Source organism: Arvicola amphibius, chromosome 2, assembly GCF_903992535.2.
Source record: "Arvicola amphibius chromosome 2, mArvAmp1.2, whole genome shotgun sequence".
In the NCBI taxonomy this organism is placed as follows: Eukaryota; Metazoa; Chordata; class Mammalia; order Rodentia; family Cricetidae; genus Arvicola; species Arvicola amphibius.
The window spans coordinates 32,544,343-32,561,766 of NC_052048.2; the positions used below are offsets into that span (position 1 = coordinate 32,544,343).

Sequence of the window (17,424 nt, forward strand, 5' to 3'; positions counted from 1 at the left end):
CACCCCAGCGCGTGCGTTACTTGTAGGGTGCCGGCCGGAAACTTAACCGTCACAATTAGTTCCGCTGGGGCGTGGAGCCGGAAGGTCCTTACTCCTTAACCCTCCGGGTCTCGTGTTTTCAAGACTACGGGGCGGAGCGTGTCTGGCATCCTAGACTTGCCAGTCATCTGCTGGGACGTTACTGCCTAGGGTTTGGCCACATCTCCCAAGACAGACTTTTTCAAAAGTAGTTTTATTATTTATTTTATGGTATGAGTGTTTTTACCGGCATGTATGGCTGTGCACCATGTGGGTGCAGTGGCTCAGCCAGATGAGGGAGTTAGATTACCTGGAACTGGAGTTTCAGCCGGTTGTGAGCTGCCATGCGGGTGCCGGGAACTGAACTTTTGGTCCTCTGCAAAAGCCCGTGCTCCTAACCACTGAGACATACTCTAATAATATTTTTTAAGTAATTTCATTATGTATCTTGATCATATCCAACCTAAATAGCCCCTCTCCTTCTGGTCTTTTTATGAAAACACACATACATAACTCAAGGCAGAAACCTGAAGACAGAAATTGAAGCAATATGTATACACACACACATATATAATTTTGATTCTTGCAAACTATAGTTGTGTTGTCAGCTTTGAAAAAGTTATCTTTTGGCATTGCATAGAAAATAATAGTATACTGGCCTGGAAACATTATACTTATATTTTCCACTTGTATAGAAGTAGTGCAGTGTATTAAACATGTAAATAGGACATCTATGTCAACACCCAACCCTGCAAGCAAGGCTCAGGAAACATCATGGAAAGAAGGGCAGAAAGAATGTAAAAACTGGAGGTGGGAGGAATGCTAAGAAATGCTGTCTTGCTGGAGAGTGGTGGCACACGCCTTTAATCCCAGCACTCGGGAGGCAGAGGCAGGCAGATCTCTGTGAGTTCGAGGCCAGTCTGGTGTACAAGAGCTAGTTCCAGAACAGGCTCCAAAACTACAGAGAAACCCTGTCTCCATAAAACAAACAAAAAAGAAGAAATGCTATCTTCTGGTCGGTCACGCCATAGTATTAGACACATGAATGCACAGCAGGTGTGGCTGTCTGCACACGACTAGGCCTGTGGCTAGGTGCGGTGGTGCACGCCTTTAATGCTAATCCTTTAGTCAGGAGGCAGAGGTAGTTAGATCTCTGTGAGTTTGAGGCCAGCCTGGTCTACACAGACTAGCCAAGACTTCATAGTGAGACTTTGTCTGGAAGGGAAAAAAAGGTTGGGCTCATCAGCATTCCATCACAAATGGGGGAAGGGTTCATAAGGATCCACCTTCCTCACAGTGGGCTCTAAGTAGTTAGTGGTTGCTGGGAGAGGGGAGTCTTATTCCTTGGTGGTGCAGTCACTAGCAAGTTGCCCTTGCTCAAGTAAATAACTCCTTCCATGTATACAACAACCTTGTATGATCACAAGTATCTTGAGGGAGGAAGGGTTTATTTCAGCTTACAGTTCTATGCAACAATCCATCACTGAGGACTGTTGTCAGGGTGGGGAATCAAGGCAGGAGCCTAGAGGTAGAAACTGAAGCAACCACAGTAGAAGAATGCTGCTTACTGACTTGCTCCCCACGGCTTGCTCAGTCTGCTTTCTTATAGCACCCAGGATCACCAGCCCAGGGGAGGCACCACCCACAGTGAGCTGGGTCCTCCCATATCAATTATCAATCAAGAAAATGCACCATAGGTTTGACCATAGGCCAGTCTGTCAGAGTCTTTCTTTCTTTCTTTCTTTCTTTCTTTCTTTCTTTCTTTCTTTCTTTCTTTCTTTCTTTCTTTCTTTTTCTCTTTCCTTCCTTCCTTCTTTCTTTCTTTCTTTCCTTCTTTTAAAAAAACTTTGTCTCATTTCTTAGATTTATTTGTGTAGATGAATACTTTGTATACACTTACATCTGCATATGAGATGACAGTATCCATCAGAAAGTTGTGAGCTGCCATGTGGGTGCTGGGAATTGGAACTCAGGACCTTTGGAAAGCAGTGAGTGCTCTTAACCACTGAGCCATCTCTCCAGCCCCCAGGGACATTTTCTTAATTGAGGTTTGCCCTTCCCGAAACTCTGAATTGTGTGAAGTTGTCATGAAAAATAGCCAGTATACTGCTACACACCTGTAATTCCTGTAATCTCAGCATTCTAGAGTTGGAGGCAGAGGCTAAGCTCATTCTGGGCTAACCTGGACTACTTGAGACCTTGTCTTAAAAAGAAAAAAGTTAGACAGGAGTAGGGCAACGAAAGAGGGAACTCAGTAGTTTAAGAGGGTTTAGAGGCCAGCGCAGCTGTGCTAAAGCAGCGAGGAGACTGGCTGCCTAACTCCCCCACCCCCACTCCCACCCCTCGTCCTCAGATTTGTTCCAACAATCTGTTAAAACATGGTGGATTACTATGAAGTTCTGGGCGTGCAGAGATATGCCTTACCTGAGGACATTAAAAAGGCATATCAGGCCGGGCAGTGGTGGCACACGCCTTTAATCCCAGCATTTGGGAGGCAGAGAAAGGCAAGTGGATCTCTGTGAGTTCGAGACCAGCCTGGTCTACAAAGAGCTAGTTCCAGGACAGGCTCCAAAGCTACAGAGAAACCCTATCTCAAAACAAAACAAAACAAAACAAAACAAAACAAAACAAAACAAAACGGCCTATCAGAAACAGGCACTTAAATGGCATCTGGACAAAAATCCTGAAAATAAAGAAGAAGCAGAGCAGAAATTCAACCAAGTAGCTGAGGCATATGAGGTGTTATCGGATGCAAAAAAGAGGGACATCTATGACAAATACAGCAAAGAAGGATTAAATGGTGGAGGAGGTGGACGTTATTTTGACAGACTGAGTTCGAGTTCACATTCCGGAATCCAGATGATGGCTTCAGGGAATTTTGGTGGAAGGGACCCATTTTCATTTGACTTCTTTGAAGAACCATTTGATGACTTTTTTGGGAGCCGAGGGGCTTCCCAAGGAAATAGAAGCTGAGGTGCAGGCTCGTTTTTCTCTGCTTTCAGTGGATTTCCTTCTTTTGGAGGTGGTTTTCCTGCTTTTGATACAGGATTCAGTTTGTTTGGGTCACTAGGACACAGGGGTCTCACTTCATTCTCTTCAGCATCATTTGGTGGCAGTGGAATGGGCAACTTCAGTCAGTATCAAATTCTACTAAGACAGTTAGTGGCAAAAAATCATTACAAAGAGAATTGTGGAGAATGGTCAAGAAAGAGTAGAAGTTGAAGAAGACGGACAGTTAAAGTCCTTGATGATAAATTGTAAGGAGCACCTGCTACGCTTGGATAACAAGTAATTCAACGCACACATTTAACAGAAATGTTAAACCATAACAAGCACCATTTGAGGAATAACAGGAACTTTTATTTGAAGATTTCAAACGAACTCGACTTTCTGTATAACTGTACCTAATCTAAAGTATTTATAAAACAGCTCATCGGAGCCCCTATTTGTCATAGACTTTTGAGTTTGTTGTTGGGACCACAAAATAAGACCATTTTTTTTGTCTTTAAAATTGTTGCAACCTCTGTGTGCATTTTGCTTTAAACGAAACAAAACAAACTGTAATCTGAGGTGAGCCCCGTGACTCTTGAGCAGTGCTAGGATGAGATTGTTTCTGACACCAGCATGGATCTGCTTCCCATTGTGTTGAAATGTGAATAGTGTCAGCCTGCTGTGAAGCTAACGTTGCCAGATGAACCTTCTGCAGAAATATTTCAATTTTATTTTCAGTATTTACTAATGAATGCTATTACTCTATCAATGGTAATACATTTCTGGTTTAGTGTAAATTAAGGATGTTTTCTAGTTGTGCATGGATGCTGGCAAATTCGTCAGTTCTGAAAATTGTTTAAGTATGTAATGTTAAGCTTAGGTTTAAGAAAAACTGGTAATTTGAGTCTTTGTTATTTGCTTAAAAAAAGACAATAAATGCGAATGTGTTTGGTGCATTCAAAAAAAATAAAGAGGGTTTAGAATCTGAGGCCAGCCTGGTCTACAGAGTGAGTTCCATGACAGCCAGGGCTATACAGAGAAACTCTGTTTTGAAAAACGAGAGAGAGAGGGAGGAAGACAGGGAGAGAGAGAGAGAGAGAGAGAGAGAGAGAGAGAGAGAGAGAGAGAGAGAGCACAAGCGCTTACTACTCTTACAGAGGATCCAAGTTAAGTTCCTAGCATCCACAGCAGGCAGCACACAACAACCTGTAACAACCTGTAACTCTAGGGGGACTCGATGCCCTCTTCAGGCACCTGCAAAGAGTGCTTTACTTAAACTCGTACTGGCATACACACATATGCACGGTGAATAAATACATAACACAATCTTTACAAAAAACTGGCACATTAAGTAAAGTTTATTAAGACACATTACCTCAGCCCATTTTTTTTTTTATGGGGTTAACATTTCTTTCTCTTTTTCTCTGTTTCCGCGTTAGGGATTTACAAGGGCCCTACCAACCGAGCTAGTGTCCCTGACCCTAGCCTGAAAGTATTAATTGTGTGGGTTTTTTTTTCTCCGAAAACACAAAAATGAAAAAGTCACCCCCCTTCCAAATCCAAGAGCCTCTCTGACTAGTGGGAAAACACAAAACTAAATCTGAATACTTGACTAGAGAGTTCTGTACTATGAGTTCAAATGAGCTATTTAGTGTGGGAAGGGAAACGGCTCGGCCCAGACACATCTTCTTCACCATGACCCACAGGAAGTGATTTAGATAGTGGCCCTCTCCTTTTACTACAGAAACAAGCTGTGCTGTCCCGTTGCCAACCTCATCCAGTTGAGTGAGGTCTGAGAAGTGCCAGAGGAATTGTGTGGCCTCTGCATTTGCCATGAGCGGGGAAGTTGACATTCCCTTGGCTGGCAGCATTGAAGACATTTGGTCCTGCCCTGTGCAAACTCTACCCCTCCCTTAACATCCCGTAGTACAGAGACTCCAGCCCCCTGCCAGGAGAGCAACTGTCTAGAAGATGAAGATAAGGAGAGTCTATACCACACAATGGAAGAGGAAGAGTAACAGGAATCTGAAGGTGAAGGCACTGGGGAGCAAACAACAAGAAATAACAACTGCAAACTGGGCCAGGCAGTGGTGGTGCACGCCTTTAATTCCAGCACTCGGAAGGCAGAGGCAGGTGAATCCCCGTGAGTTCGAGGCCAGCCTGGTCTGCAAGAGCTAGTTCCAGGACAGCTAGGACTGTTACATAGGGAAACCCTGTCTTAAAAAAAAAAGGGGGGGGGGAGAAAAAAACCCTGAAAACTGGTCATTCTAGAGAAAACTGACAAAGAGCCAGAGAAAAGTTAGAGGAGTCTGCTCAGGGAAGCGTCTGCTGCCGACACTCCCGAGAGACTTTCTGTGTGGGTGTCAAGCTTCAAAGCTGAAACAACAGGGCTGCACACAGGGACTTCGAGAAGGAACAGCAGGCTTCAGCCGCCTAACTTCTTTAAAGACAACTCTGCCTTCCTCAGCTGTGTCTCCAGCCCTCTCCTGAGGGTATGTGAGGGAACTGCTCCACGACCAGTGGTCATGCATACCCACCTTGCCGGTGACAGGACACAGGTCGTTTGTAGCTGGCAAATCTCAATAGAGTTTGCTGAGAATGCAGCCTTCTGTAAGGCCTTGGTACACAGCCAGGAACACAACTCCGAAGAGGATGGCTAACTCCAAAACAAGTTCCCTTCCTTATCCTTCCAGGTGCCATTGCACCCATTACCTGTGAATGCCGTGTGTGGAGCGAGGCCGATTCGTGGGTTTCTACATCCTTCCTCCTCTGTCTCATAGCTCTGCCTGCTACAAGACAGGCCTGGCTACTCTAAGCGCTAAAGGAAAAAAGAAATAAAACCACCACCAACAAAACCCCCTTGAACTATTTCAAGTTCTTGAGGATGACTGCTGAGAGCAAGCAAACTCTGCTGGGACCCTGGCTGGTAGCCTTGAGAGCGCCTTGTACTTCTGGTCTCTCAGGTGCTCAGCAAGAGCCCCCCTCCTTCTGTGACAGATTTAAAATATTTTTTACTAGTATTTAATGTACACTGGTTTGGCTTTTGTTTTTATATACATTGTAAAATGAATATATCTGGGAGGAATGCACCTTTAGGGAAACAATGACAGCTTGTTTATCTGGGAAAGAGAGAGGAAGGAAGGAAGTGTAGGAAGTAAGATAACAGATTCAAGAGACTAGTAAAAACAAAGCAGTTGGTTTTGTTTTTGTTTTTTGAGCCAGGGTTTCTCTGTGTTTCCTGGAACTCACTCTGTAGACCACGTTGGTCTTCAACTCAGAGATCTGCTGCCTGCCTTGGCCTCCCAGTGCTAGGATTAAAGGTGTGCACCACCACTGCCCAGCTAACAAAGCAGATTTTAATATGCCATTCTGGAGACAGGCCCTTAGCATTGGGAAAAAGGCAAAAATGGCCTTTTGCTTTATTTGACATAAGACAGTTGTTGTTTTATAATTTTTTAAAAAATGCTGCAAGATCCCCAGTGGCAGTAGGCAGCAGAAATGCTGTAGGTCCCAAATGGTGGTAGCGGGTCATGTGGCGGCAGACAGCAGGCCCTGGGAGCAGCCAGTCCCAGGCAGAGATGGCTGCTGGTCCCCGAGCAGTGGCTGGTCCCAGGCAGGGAGACACATGGCAGGTAGGCAGGAGACAGAGACATGGATAGACACGACATGCAGAGTGAGATTGAATATTTATTCAGGGGGTTATGAAGGGGGAAGGGAGAAGGGAGGAGAGAGACAGAGACAGAGAGGAGAAGAGAGACAGGAGGAGGAGAGAGAGACAGGAGGGAAGCAGAGAAGTAGGGAGAGAGGCAGAAGCGAAGCAGCCTCTGAGAGGAAGATGGAAAAGAAGGCAAGCAAGCTCAGGCTGGAAGCTGAAGAGCAGCCTGCCTCAGTGGATGGGGGAGGGAGTGGGCATGGCTTGTCTCTGAAAGAAACCAGGGACCAAAACCATAACAACAGTAGTTTTTAAAGTCCCCATAATCACAAGAAATTCCTGCTCCCTTTTCCTTAAGGTCAGGACTTACCTCCTCTCTAAAGTCTCATTCAATTGGTTTAGGACACAAAGACTTATCTAATGAATAATTTGGGGCTTGAGACTGCCCCCTTTCTGAAGGAGGGCTGAGTCAGGCAGCGCGCACTGCCCATGATTTTCCTACTTTCAGAGTTCGGAGTCTCCTGAGCACCAGCTGCTAGCTAGAAAGGGAGGAAGCGCCCTGTTTATCTGATGACTCTCTGATGGACTCTGAGGTCGCCGAACACTGGAAATAGACTATAACAATTTCTCTCTCTCAACAGGAAGGCGTTCGCAATGGGCCTCCTGTTGGTCCCACTAGCAAAGGTTGAGGGACGGCGGGGCGGGTTGCATGGGAAAGCGGGGCTGCGCAAGTGCAGCGTCTACAAAGAAACGCGGTAAGGCAGCTCAAATGAACACTAGCTCTTTAAGAGCCCAGCGGCTAGAGCCTAGTTACTGGTTAATCTACCTGGCTTAGCTTTTGAAGCTTCCATCCATGATGATGTCACCGTCGATCAGATTACACGGGTGGTGTGTGTTTACCAGCTGTGTGACGAAGAACAGGAAGTCGCCAGAAACCTGTGCTGGTGGCCCAGGCATCAGAGAGATGCACTTCGCAGGGTCCGGAAAGCCTCTAATTAAGTTCAGGCACTGCGAGAGGTCCATCTACAGTTTCAGTGTACCCCAATGCTGCCCCCTGTGCCAGGGGGACGTGGGCTCCACCAGGATAGAGGACGCACCTATCAGCATCTCAGACCCATTCTCCAATGGGCATCAAGAGAAATGCGCCTTCCTCCTCAAACCCACAAGAGGGACGTTCCTTAGGTACAGTGGCTCGAGTTATACCGTGCATGTGTTTCCTGCTGTGTGTCAGCCCTTACACGGGCTTTGAAGGACATGTGCCATGCTGTGCAGTGTGTTGGGGGGTGGGGGGGGGGGAGGTTGCTTAGGGTAGACTGTCGTCCTTATGTCTTCAGCCGCAGGCCTGTTTGTCCACTGGAGCGGGTGATGCGGGGCCAGGGTGCATGGCTTGTCTGCATTGGGAAGGCCCTGGGTTTCGTGTACACTTTTGTGTAGTATGCGAAAGACCGTGCATGGTGTATGAAGATACCTGATTTTAGTTAAAAGGCGTGTGCTGAGCGACTGACTGGGGTAACCTGGAAGTGAACGTTGCCGGAGAAACAAGGCTTACAGCTCATACTTAGGTAGCAAGCAGGTACAGTGTGCAGAGCAAAGTACAGTCCCTGAGACACAGTTCTAGATGGAGGTGAATTAAATCAACAGTGAAGTCTAAGGGTTCCTCCCCTTTTCCTTCTTTTTATTTCCTCTTCCCTTTACGGTGGTAGAGGTCAAACCCAAAGCCTCACAGAGCCTGTGTGCTGTGCCAGTGCCCAGCACTGAGCTGCACGTCTAGCTCCTCAGCCCTTAGCTTTCCCGTTGAGACAGACAGGTCCTTGCTGTGTGACAGACCGGCCTGGAGCTTGCGATGTTGACCGGGGTGGTCTTGAACATGTGATCCTCATGCCTCAGTGTCTTGAGTGCTAAGATCACAGACATGAGCCAACACATGCAGCTCTTCAGGAGTTAAAACATGCAGATTAATAAAATTCCAATTAAAAAAAGTGTACTTTTTTTCCTGGAAGTGCAAAGTTAATTTAGTGTTAACTCTGAAAACTCAACAGCAGGAGCCAAATGTTAAGGCTGGAGAGACGGCTCTGCTGTTGAAAGAATGCTGACTGCTCTCCCAGAGGACCCAAGTTCAGCTCCCAGCACCTCCGTGGTGTCTCATGACCACCTGTGACTCCAGTCCCAGGGGATCCGACTCTCATCTCTTATCTGGCCTTTGTGGGCACTGCGCACACACATACACACACACACACACACAGGTAAAATACCTGTACTCATAAATAAATCTTAAAAACTTACAATAATTAAGAAAGAACCAGGAAAATCCATATATAAGTAGGTTGTTATTTTTTAATTTCATACAACTATTTTTTAATAAAAATATATTTGATATTATTCAAATATTCAACTTTCCTGCAGCCTCCTCACTCCTTTGGGGAGACCCAAGTCTCCATCTTCCATCATCTCTGTTCTGTTTCAAAATCCCCCTTAACTTTTAGTTGTTGGTAACTTAGCCCAATAATGTCATAACCTTTCCTGAGGACATGAGTCTAGAAGGGACCCTGTCATTAGGAGTCTAAGGAAGCTAGTGCTGAGAGAATCAGGAATTCAAGGCCAGCCTGAGCTACATAGCAAGTTCAAGGCCAGCCTGGGCTACGTGGTGTGCCTTTGTCCGAAACAAAAACAAACTAAAAAGAACAATTTTAAGGGTGTGTGTAGGACAGAGGGGGCATGTGCTGAACACAAGTAAGGTCCTGGGTTTGATCCCAGAACTAAGCAACCCAAACCAGAAAAACTGCAAGCCAACAGAGTAACAGTAAGAAACAGCAGTCCCGGGAGTACAGTGGCCGCGGGCTGCATTGAGCTGCGGTGAAGAAGGCTGAGAGTCTCTGAGCTGTCTCCAGGTCCCTCTCACCCATTCTAGCTGGTGGGGTAGTGAGTGAACCCCCAGAGGGGTATAGGAAGTTCCTCCACGATAAGACTGTGGGGGCGTGGGGGTCCTGAGTCCTGCTTCTGCTGTACTCTTTAGCCAGCCTACAGCCAATGGCAAGGCCTGGTGCAGGCTACAGGGATGGAGTGGGGTGGGGTGCACACCCTGCTCTTTCAAATACCCATGCTTCATAGTCAAGCGTGGCAGGAAGAGCTTGTTAATAGGCACAATGGCACTCTTGCGGTTGCAGCTGCCCTGGGCTCTGAGGCAGGAAGATCCTGAGTTCCAGGACAGCCTGGACTATGTGACAAGACTTCTTACCAAGCTAACACCCCTCTGTTTCAGGGAGTACGATGGAAACTCTGACCTGCACGTTGGACTCACTAACACACGTGGTGAGCACTTCCTGCATTTTTTCCAGCCTAAGAAACACCCCCCCCCCAACACCATTAAGGGAAAAGGAGGGTTTCCAGATAGCATGATGTCACAGCAAACCATTCTGCCTTCCTTGTTCTCCTACTGCAACCCAAGCATGTTGTGTGATGGGCAAGCCAGCACTCCTTAGAGTCTGTATATTTGGAAGACTAAGTGTAACACCCAATTCTGTGTTACTCCCTCGGTACAGTTCGCGCGCCACTGTACCTTACGCGAGTCGGACAAGGGCCTGGAAATTGAAAGAACACACAAAGAGACCTGGGTCATTCGAAAGGAGATCAGCCGAATGCCGTTTATTTAGCCTTGGGGAAAATCTTATATACTCCACTCCTGCCTAAGGAATTCCACCCAGGCAGGTGGGAAATTACCATATCTAACTGCTGCACAAGGACTTCCACCTAGGCAGGTGGGAAATTACCATACCAACAATAGAGTCAACAATGCCCTACAACAAATCACCAGGCGGGGCTGAGGGAGCACAGGAACAAACTGGATGCTTAGTCATCTGACCAGAAACTGTCCTCAAGATGAGCCCCAGGAACAAGGGCAGACCCGGGCCCTACAACTAAGGACACTTCAGTGTTGCTGGGATGGAACTCAGACAGGGCCTCTTGCTTGATCAACCCATGCCACCACTGAGCCATACCCTTGGCCCCTGGGAAGGTCTAATGTTTTCTCAGACCATCACAAACCTGCACACTCCTGTGCTGGATTTAAAGAGAAAGAAACAGATGGTTAGACGTTGAGTCGAGCCGGGTGGTGGTGGCGCACGCCTTTAGTCCCAGCACTTGGGAGGTAGAGGTTGGCGGATCTCTGTGAGTTTGAGGTCAGCCTTGTCTATAGAGCGAGTTTCACGACAGCTAGGACTGTTTCAAAGGAACCCTGTCTTGAAAAATCAAAAGAAAAGAAAAACTGACCAAAATCTCAATTCTTGTGTTTGAATCAGATTGCTATTGGCTTCTGATTCCCAACTCTCACAACCCACTACGCTGAGTCCCCCACTCTGCTGAGTCCCCCACTATGCTGAGTCCCCCACTATACTCAATCTACCCACTCTGCTGAGTCCCCCACTACACTGAGTCTCCCCACTATGCTGGGTCCCCCACTACGCTGAGTCTCCCCACTATGCTGGGTCCCCCACTATGATGAGTGATCCACTATGCTGAATCTCCCACTATGCTGAGTCTCCCCACTATGCTGGGTCCCCCACTACGCTGAGTCCCCCACTACACTGAGTCTCCCCACTATGCTGGGTCCCCCACTATGCTGAGTGCTCCACTATGCTGAGTCTCCCCACTACGCTGGGTTCCCATACTCTAGACTTAAAGATTGAAATGTGATGTGGTGAGGCCTGCAGTCTTTGGCTTTAGAAAGGTGGACTGGGGTGACCGTGTCAGAGCACTGGCTTAGCCTGAGCCTGACTCTGGGTCCCACCTCGAGTACATACATAGTCAAAAGCAAATGACCCACCATGGCCTGTGGGCAGGATTTAGCTTAGAGGCCTCTGAGCTAGTCCCAGGAGACATATTGGTGGGACACTTGCCTAGCTTTCATGAGGCCCTGGGTTTGACCCCAACAATAGAAACTTTTTAAAGAAAAAATCCCCTCTATAGCTCGCTAGATCAGGGTTCTCAATCTGTGGATTGCGTCCCATGGGGGGGGGGTCACGGATATATTGAACATTAGATATTTACATTATGCTTTATAACAGTAGCAAAATTACAGTTATTAAGTAGCAACAAAATAACTTTGTGGTTGGGGGTCGTCACAGCATGAGGAGCTGTATTAAAGGGTCCCAGCCTTAGGAAGGCTGAGAACCACTGCCCCAAATGCACTTGTCGATAGCTGTAGACAAGCGTGACTCAGATGACAGGCTCCATGGCTACTGTCACTTTCTGAGCACCCGCCAGACTGCCTTTGCTTTGGGTTTGCAGGGGTCGTGTATAATTACAACGCAGATGGCATACAGCGCGACGAGGCGGGATGGGAGCAGAGTCTCAGCGTCCCGCTAGTGCAGCCCAGCATGTTCAGACTCATGGACCAGTGGGACGCGTACCTGGAAGACTTCTCCACTTCGCCGGCCTGGCTGCCTCACAGGTAGGTGTCCAGAAAGACTGCGAGCCACTGCCACCCACCTGTCGTGTAAGTGGTATCCTCATTGCTCTGTGGTCACTGCGGTAGGTCAAGTACAGTCCGTCTGTTTTGAGACTGTCAATCTGTGAGAACAGTTAAATCCAGTTATTAGAAAATGTCCCTCCAAGATTCATGTGTTTGGATACTTGTCCAGATGGTGGCGCTATCTTGAGAGGGAGCTGTGGAACTTGGGCAAGTGGGGCCTGGCTGGAGGAAGTGGGGCTTTTGGGATGGGCCTTGGGGTTTCTAGCCTGCCTTCCTTCCTGCCCAATCTGTGCCTTTCATTCCTTGGAGAGGTGAGAGCAGTCTGATGTCCCGCTGTCACCAGCCTTCCCACAGGGGCGAGGCTGGACAGGTCCCTCAGAGCCCAGATAAAGCCACAGTCATTAGAAAAGCAAAGGACAAGGGTCTGGAGCCATGGAAGTTTTCTGAGGAGCGGCAAACGCTGGAGGGTGAAGTCATGGCTGTTGCTGCAGTCAGTGTCCTGAGGACTTTGTGTCTGCTTAGTCAGGTCACAGATGTGGGAGGAAGCCTCTATTTTTATGATTTGTTATTATTATTGTTGTTGTTATTTTTTTTTTTTTTTGATATAGGGTTTCTCTGTGCAATAGCCCTAGCTGTCCTGGAACTAGCTCTTGTTGGCCAGGCTGACCTCGAACTCACAGAGATCTGCCTGCCTCTGCCTCCCTAGTGCTGGGATTAAAGGTGTGCACCTGGCTATTTTTAAGATTGATTTAAAATTTTTTATTTTAAATGTATATGGCTGTTTTACCCGAGTGTAAGTGCACTGTAAGCACACAGTGCCTGAGAAGGAATGATGAGGGGTCGGGTCCCCTAGAGCGGGACTTACAGATGTCCTAAACAGCTGTGTGGTGCTGGGAACTGAACCTGGGTCCTCCTGAAGATCAGACAGGGTTCTTAACTGCTGAGCCATCCTCTAGCAAATGTTTTTTTTTTTTTTTTTAGCAAATGTTTTTTTAATTCTTTTTTTCCCCAAGACAAGGTCTTACTGTGTAGCCCAGGCTGGCAACAAGATAACCATCCTCTGCCTCAAACTCCAGAGTGCTGGGATTAAAGAACAATGTCATATTCCCAGCTATGAGAATGTATTTTTATTTTATTTTATTTTATTTAAGGTTTTTCAAGACAGGGTTTCTCTGTAGCTTTGGAGCCTGTCCTGGAACTAGCTCTTGTAGACCAGGCTGGCCTCAAACTCACAGAGATCCACCTGCCTCTGCCTCTTGAGTGCTGGGAGTAAAGGCGCGTACCACCACCACCTGGAAAGAATGTATTTTAAACATACACAGAAAATTCATATTATATTTTATAATTTTTTATTTATTTTTTAGAGACAGGGTCTCTCTACATAACCTTGGCTACCTTGGAACTCACTCTGTAGATCAGGCTGGTTTCCAACTCACAAAGATCTGCACGCCTCTGCCTCCCAGTGCTAGGATTAAAGGTGCATGCCCAGCTCATAATTTTATTTCTTGAAAACACAGGTTCTCACCACGTAGGCCAGACACACCTTGAATTCTCAAGAGATCTACCCGCCTCTGCCTCGGGCATGCTAGGCTTAAAGGCATGTGCCACTATGTCTGGCATTCCTAAATTTTTAAAAATATTGTTTATAGTGTACAAATATTTAAGTGCCATTTTTGTGTGTTTTAGCAATTTGAAGTTAATTTCTGAAATTTGTTCCCTCTTCATTCTTTTTTCTCTGGGTCTCACTATATAGCCCTGGTTGGCCTTGAACTCACAAGGATCTGCTGCCTCTGCCTCCTCAGTTCTGGGATTAAAGATGTCTCGCTGGGCGGTGGTGGCATGCCTTTAGAATCCCAGCACTTGGGGGGCAGAGGCAGGCAGATCTCTGTAAATTCGAGGTCAGCCTGGTCTACGAAGGGAGTTCCAGGACAGCTAGGACTGTTACATAGAGAAAGCTTGTCTTGAAAAAGATGCAAGTCTCTGTGCTTGGTCTCCCTTTATAAATTTTTAAGAAATACATTTTATTCATTTATTTTGCGTGCCTCTGAATGTGTTCTCTCCTCTATGTGAGGCCTGGAGATTGTCAAGTTTGGTTGTAGGTGCCAAAGGCTGTGGCAGGGGTTCAAGGCCAGCCTGGGGAGCAATGATGGCTGTCTCACTTCACTGGAGCTCCTCTTTTCTCAAGGTATGAAGAGGACCATCACAACTGCTCCAGCTTTGCCCTCGCCTTCATTAACTGTGTCCTTGCCATGGAAGGCAGAGAGCAGCTGGACAAGGGGGCCTTCACAGAGAAGTACGTGGTCCCGAGGGCGCGCCTGGCCTCTAAGTACCTCACGCTCTACAGGGCTGTCCAGGAGAGGGGCTTCCACGTGGCTGACCAGCCCGATCCAGTGACAAGCCCCTCTTAGGCAGTTTGTGCTGCATGCTGCATGAGAGGGCGGCTGGGCCAGGGCATTCAGGTTTACTACCTTTAAATAGTACTGCACATTTCTATCTGTAATTAATTAGCTGTGGCTAATAAAACTGATGTATAGTTTCCTTTACGTATTATGATAAAAACTTGTAAAATTAATAAAAATTTACAAAACTAATAAAAGCACAGAGTATACAGTTCAGTGGAAGAACCACCTGTCTATCATGTAAGAGACTCTAGGTTCAGCCCCCTGTACCACACTCCCAAATTAATAAAAAAAATTAAAGCTGGGCAGTGGTGGCACACACCTTTGATCCCAGCAGAGGCAGGTGGATCTCTGTGTTTGAGGCCAGCCTGGTCTATAAGAGCTAGTTCCAGGACAGACTCCAAAGCTACAGAGAAACCCTGTCTTGAAACACCAAAACAACAACAAAACAAACAAACAAAAAGAAAACTAAAAAATTAAATTGCCCTGGGTTTAGAAAAAAACACAACATTCTTTACAACTAAATTTCTCCAACAGTTGTGTTTTTAAGCTGAGAATCTGCTACTACCAAAGTGGAAGAACCTTATTCACTGATCAAAGAAAACACTTTGTATCAATTAATTTAAACTGAACCATTTACTTTTTGATGTGACTGAAAAGAATGACTGACCAGAGAGGGTATTGAAGGTAGGAGAGGGAGACACAGGTTCTGAAGATGTAAGCAAGCATGTCTTACATCTGCACAGGAAGGCTGTGGATGCAGACAAATGGTAGAAAAGCTATTTGCACAGTAACCTCTGGATTGTCAAGAATAATAAACAAACAAAACAGAAACAAATATAACAGTGGCTGGAGAGATGGCTCAGCCACTAAGAGCACTTGTTCCTCTTGCAGAGGACTTGGTAAATTCCCAGTTCCCGCATGGCCACTCACAACCACCTGTTCCAGTTCCAGGGGATACAACTCCCTCTTTGGGCTGCTGTGGGCACCAGGCACAAGGTGGACAGACATACATGCAGGCAAAATACCCATACACATTAAATAAAATAATAATTCAAAATTAGAATGTCAAAAAACCCAAGTATAATGGAAGCCTTTGAAACTGTCCTTTACTCTCTTCTGACAGAGCTAGCCACTGCTCTAACAGGCCTCATTTCTCTCTGACCTGTTCTCTCCTTGGGCTTTTTTCCTTCCCTAGATGATCTCAAATTCTAGGGAGAACAAACTGAAAGCAGGACCCCCAACACCCTATGACTGACTGGTCACTCAGTACCCCATGAAAACACACCCAACACCTCATGACTGACAGAACACCCAATATCCCATGACTGATAGGACATCCAACACCCCATGAACACTGACAAGACAGCCAATGAGAGACCCAGGCCTAGTGTAGGAGGTCTTCTGTCTATGTGTTGCTTTCATTAGTGAATAAAGAAACTGCCTTGGCCTGTTGATAGGGCAGAACTTAGGTAGGTAGGGAAGACGGAACTGAATTCTGGGAAGAAAGCAGAGTCAGAGAGACGCCATGGATCCACCAGAGACAGATGCTGGGAATTTTATCTGGTAAGCCACTGCCACGTGGCAATACACAGATTAATAGAAATGTTTTAAATTAAGATGTAAGAATTAGACAAAGGAAACTAGAACTAATGGGCCAAGCAGTGATCTAATTAACAGTTTCTGTGTGGTTATTTCAGGGCTAAGCTAGCCGGGCAGCCAGAATGAACAAGTGGCCTTCCTGTTACACTGGGCCCTAGAAAATACCTGATCCGTAGCCCCACACTGACTCCGAACAGCTAGGATCTAAGCCTTGACCCAGGGAAAGAAATATAACCTGAAAATGGGGCGGGAACCTCGGGAGTTGGCACTTTGTCCCCAAACCTGGAGCCAAAGAAAAGCCCTAAGTCTGAAAACTAGGACCAAAGGAATGCCCTAAGTCCCTAGGTTCAGGACATACCAAAGAAACTTGCCTTCGCCCCCAAATTAGGGTTAAAGAGGCAGAAAGCACTACAAAAAGAAACAGTTTGGCCCCAGAAATGGAACCATTTTTTCCCCTAACTAGAAACCAACCAATCCCTGAGCAGGGAAAAACGACCAATCAAAGTCCCAGGCAGTTACTGGCAGTTGGGAATTTCCCTCAGGCCTGGTGAGCCCATCCTGAGAGTGGGCAGCCAATCTCAAGCCTGGAAGACTGAAATTCCCCCTCACGCCACTAGGGGGCAGCCAATCACAAGGCTTGAGGCTTGGAATTCCGAGCCGTTACCCCTATATAAACCTCCAGTTTTTGCTGCTCCTGGTCCCTTTTCTGCGTTGTTCCGTTGCTACAGCAGTTGTAGTTGCTGCTGCTGCTGCTGCCACTCAGACGACAAAGGGACCTGAGTTAACTATTGAATAAAGTTTTTTTTTTTTTTTTCTGAGACAGGGTTTCTCTGTAGTTTTTTGGAGCCTGTCCTAGAACTAGCTCTTGTAGACCAGGCTGGCCTCGAACTCACAGAGATCCGCCTGCCTCTGCCTCCCGAGTGCGGGAAGTAAAGGAGTGTGCCATCACCACCCAGCATGAATAAAGACTCTTTGTTCTTGGATTGGAGTGAATCTCGTGGTGGTGATTTGGGTTTCAGAATTCGGGCATAACAGCCAGCATCCCATGACTGATAAGATAGTCAACACCTCAGGACACACCTAACACCTTATCACAGGACACCCAAACTGCACCCCTCAAGTAATAACAACATGAGGTCATGGCTGACCCGGCCCCCAGTATGACTGCTTCTGTGAACACTTGGCCCTTTCTCAACCCTGAGACTGTCCTTAGCACCTCACAGGTAGAACTTAGGTCCTAGATATCTGTCCTTGGTGTTGGCCACGCTGAAACAGATTCCTCTTCTGACGTGGGA

At 46.7% G+C, this 17,424-nt stretch overlaps 1 protein-coding gene and 1 pseudogene across 1 annotated transcript; both read left to right on the plus strand.

Annotated features, from left to right (window-relative positions):
- Positions 1 to 2,396: 2,396 nt before the first annotated feature.
- LOC119807986 lies at positions 2,397 to 3,557 on the plus strand (annotated as a pseudogene).
- Positions 3,558 to 7,523: 3,966 nt separating this feature from the next.
- Positions 7,524 to 14,724, plus strand: Mkrn2os (MKRN2 opposite strand). Its single transcript, XM_038319782.1, has 4 exons — positions 7,524 to 7,843; positions 9,921 to 9,970; positions 11,945 to 12,107; positions 14,314 to 14,724. The coding sequence occupies exons 1-4, from the start codon at positions 7,626 to 7,628 to the stop codon at positions 14,534 to 14,536; spliced, it is 654 nt and encodes a 217-aa protein (XP_038175710.1). The 5' UTR covers positions 7,524 to 7,625; the 3' UTR covers positions 14,537 to 14,724.
- Positions 14,725 to 17,424: the final 2,700 nt, after the last annotated feature.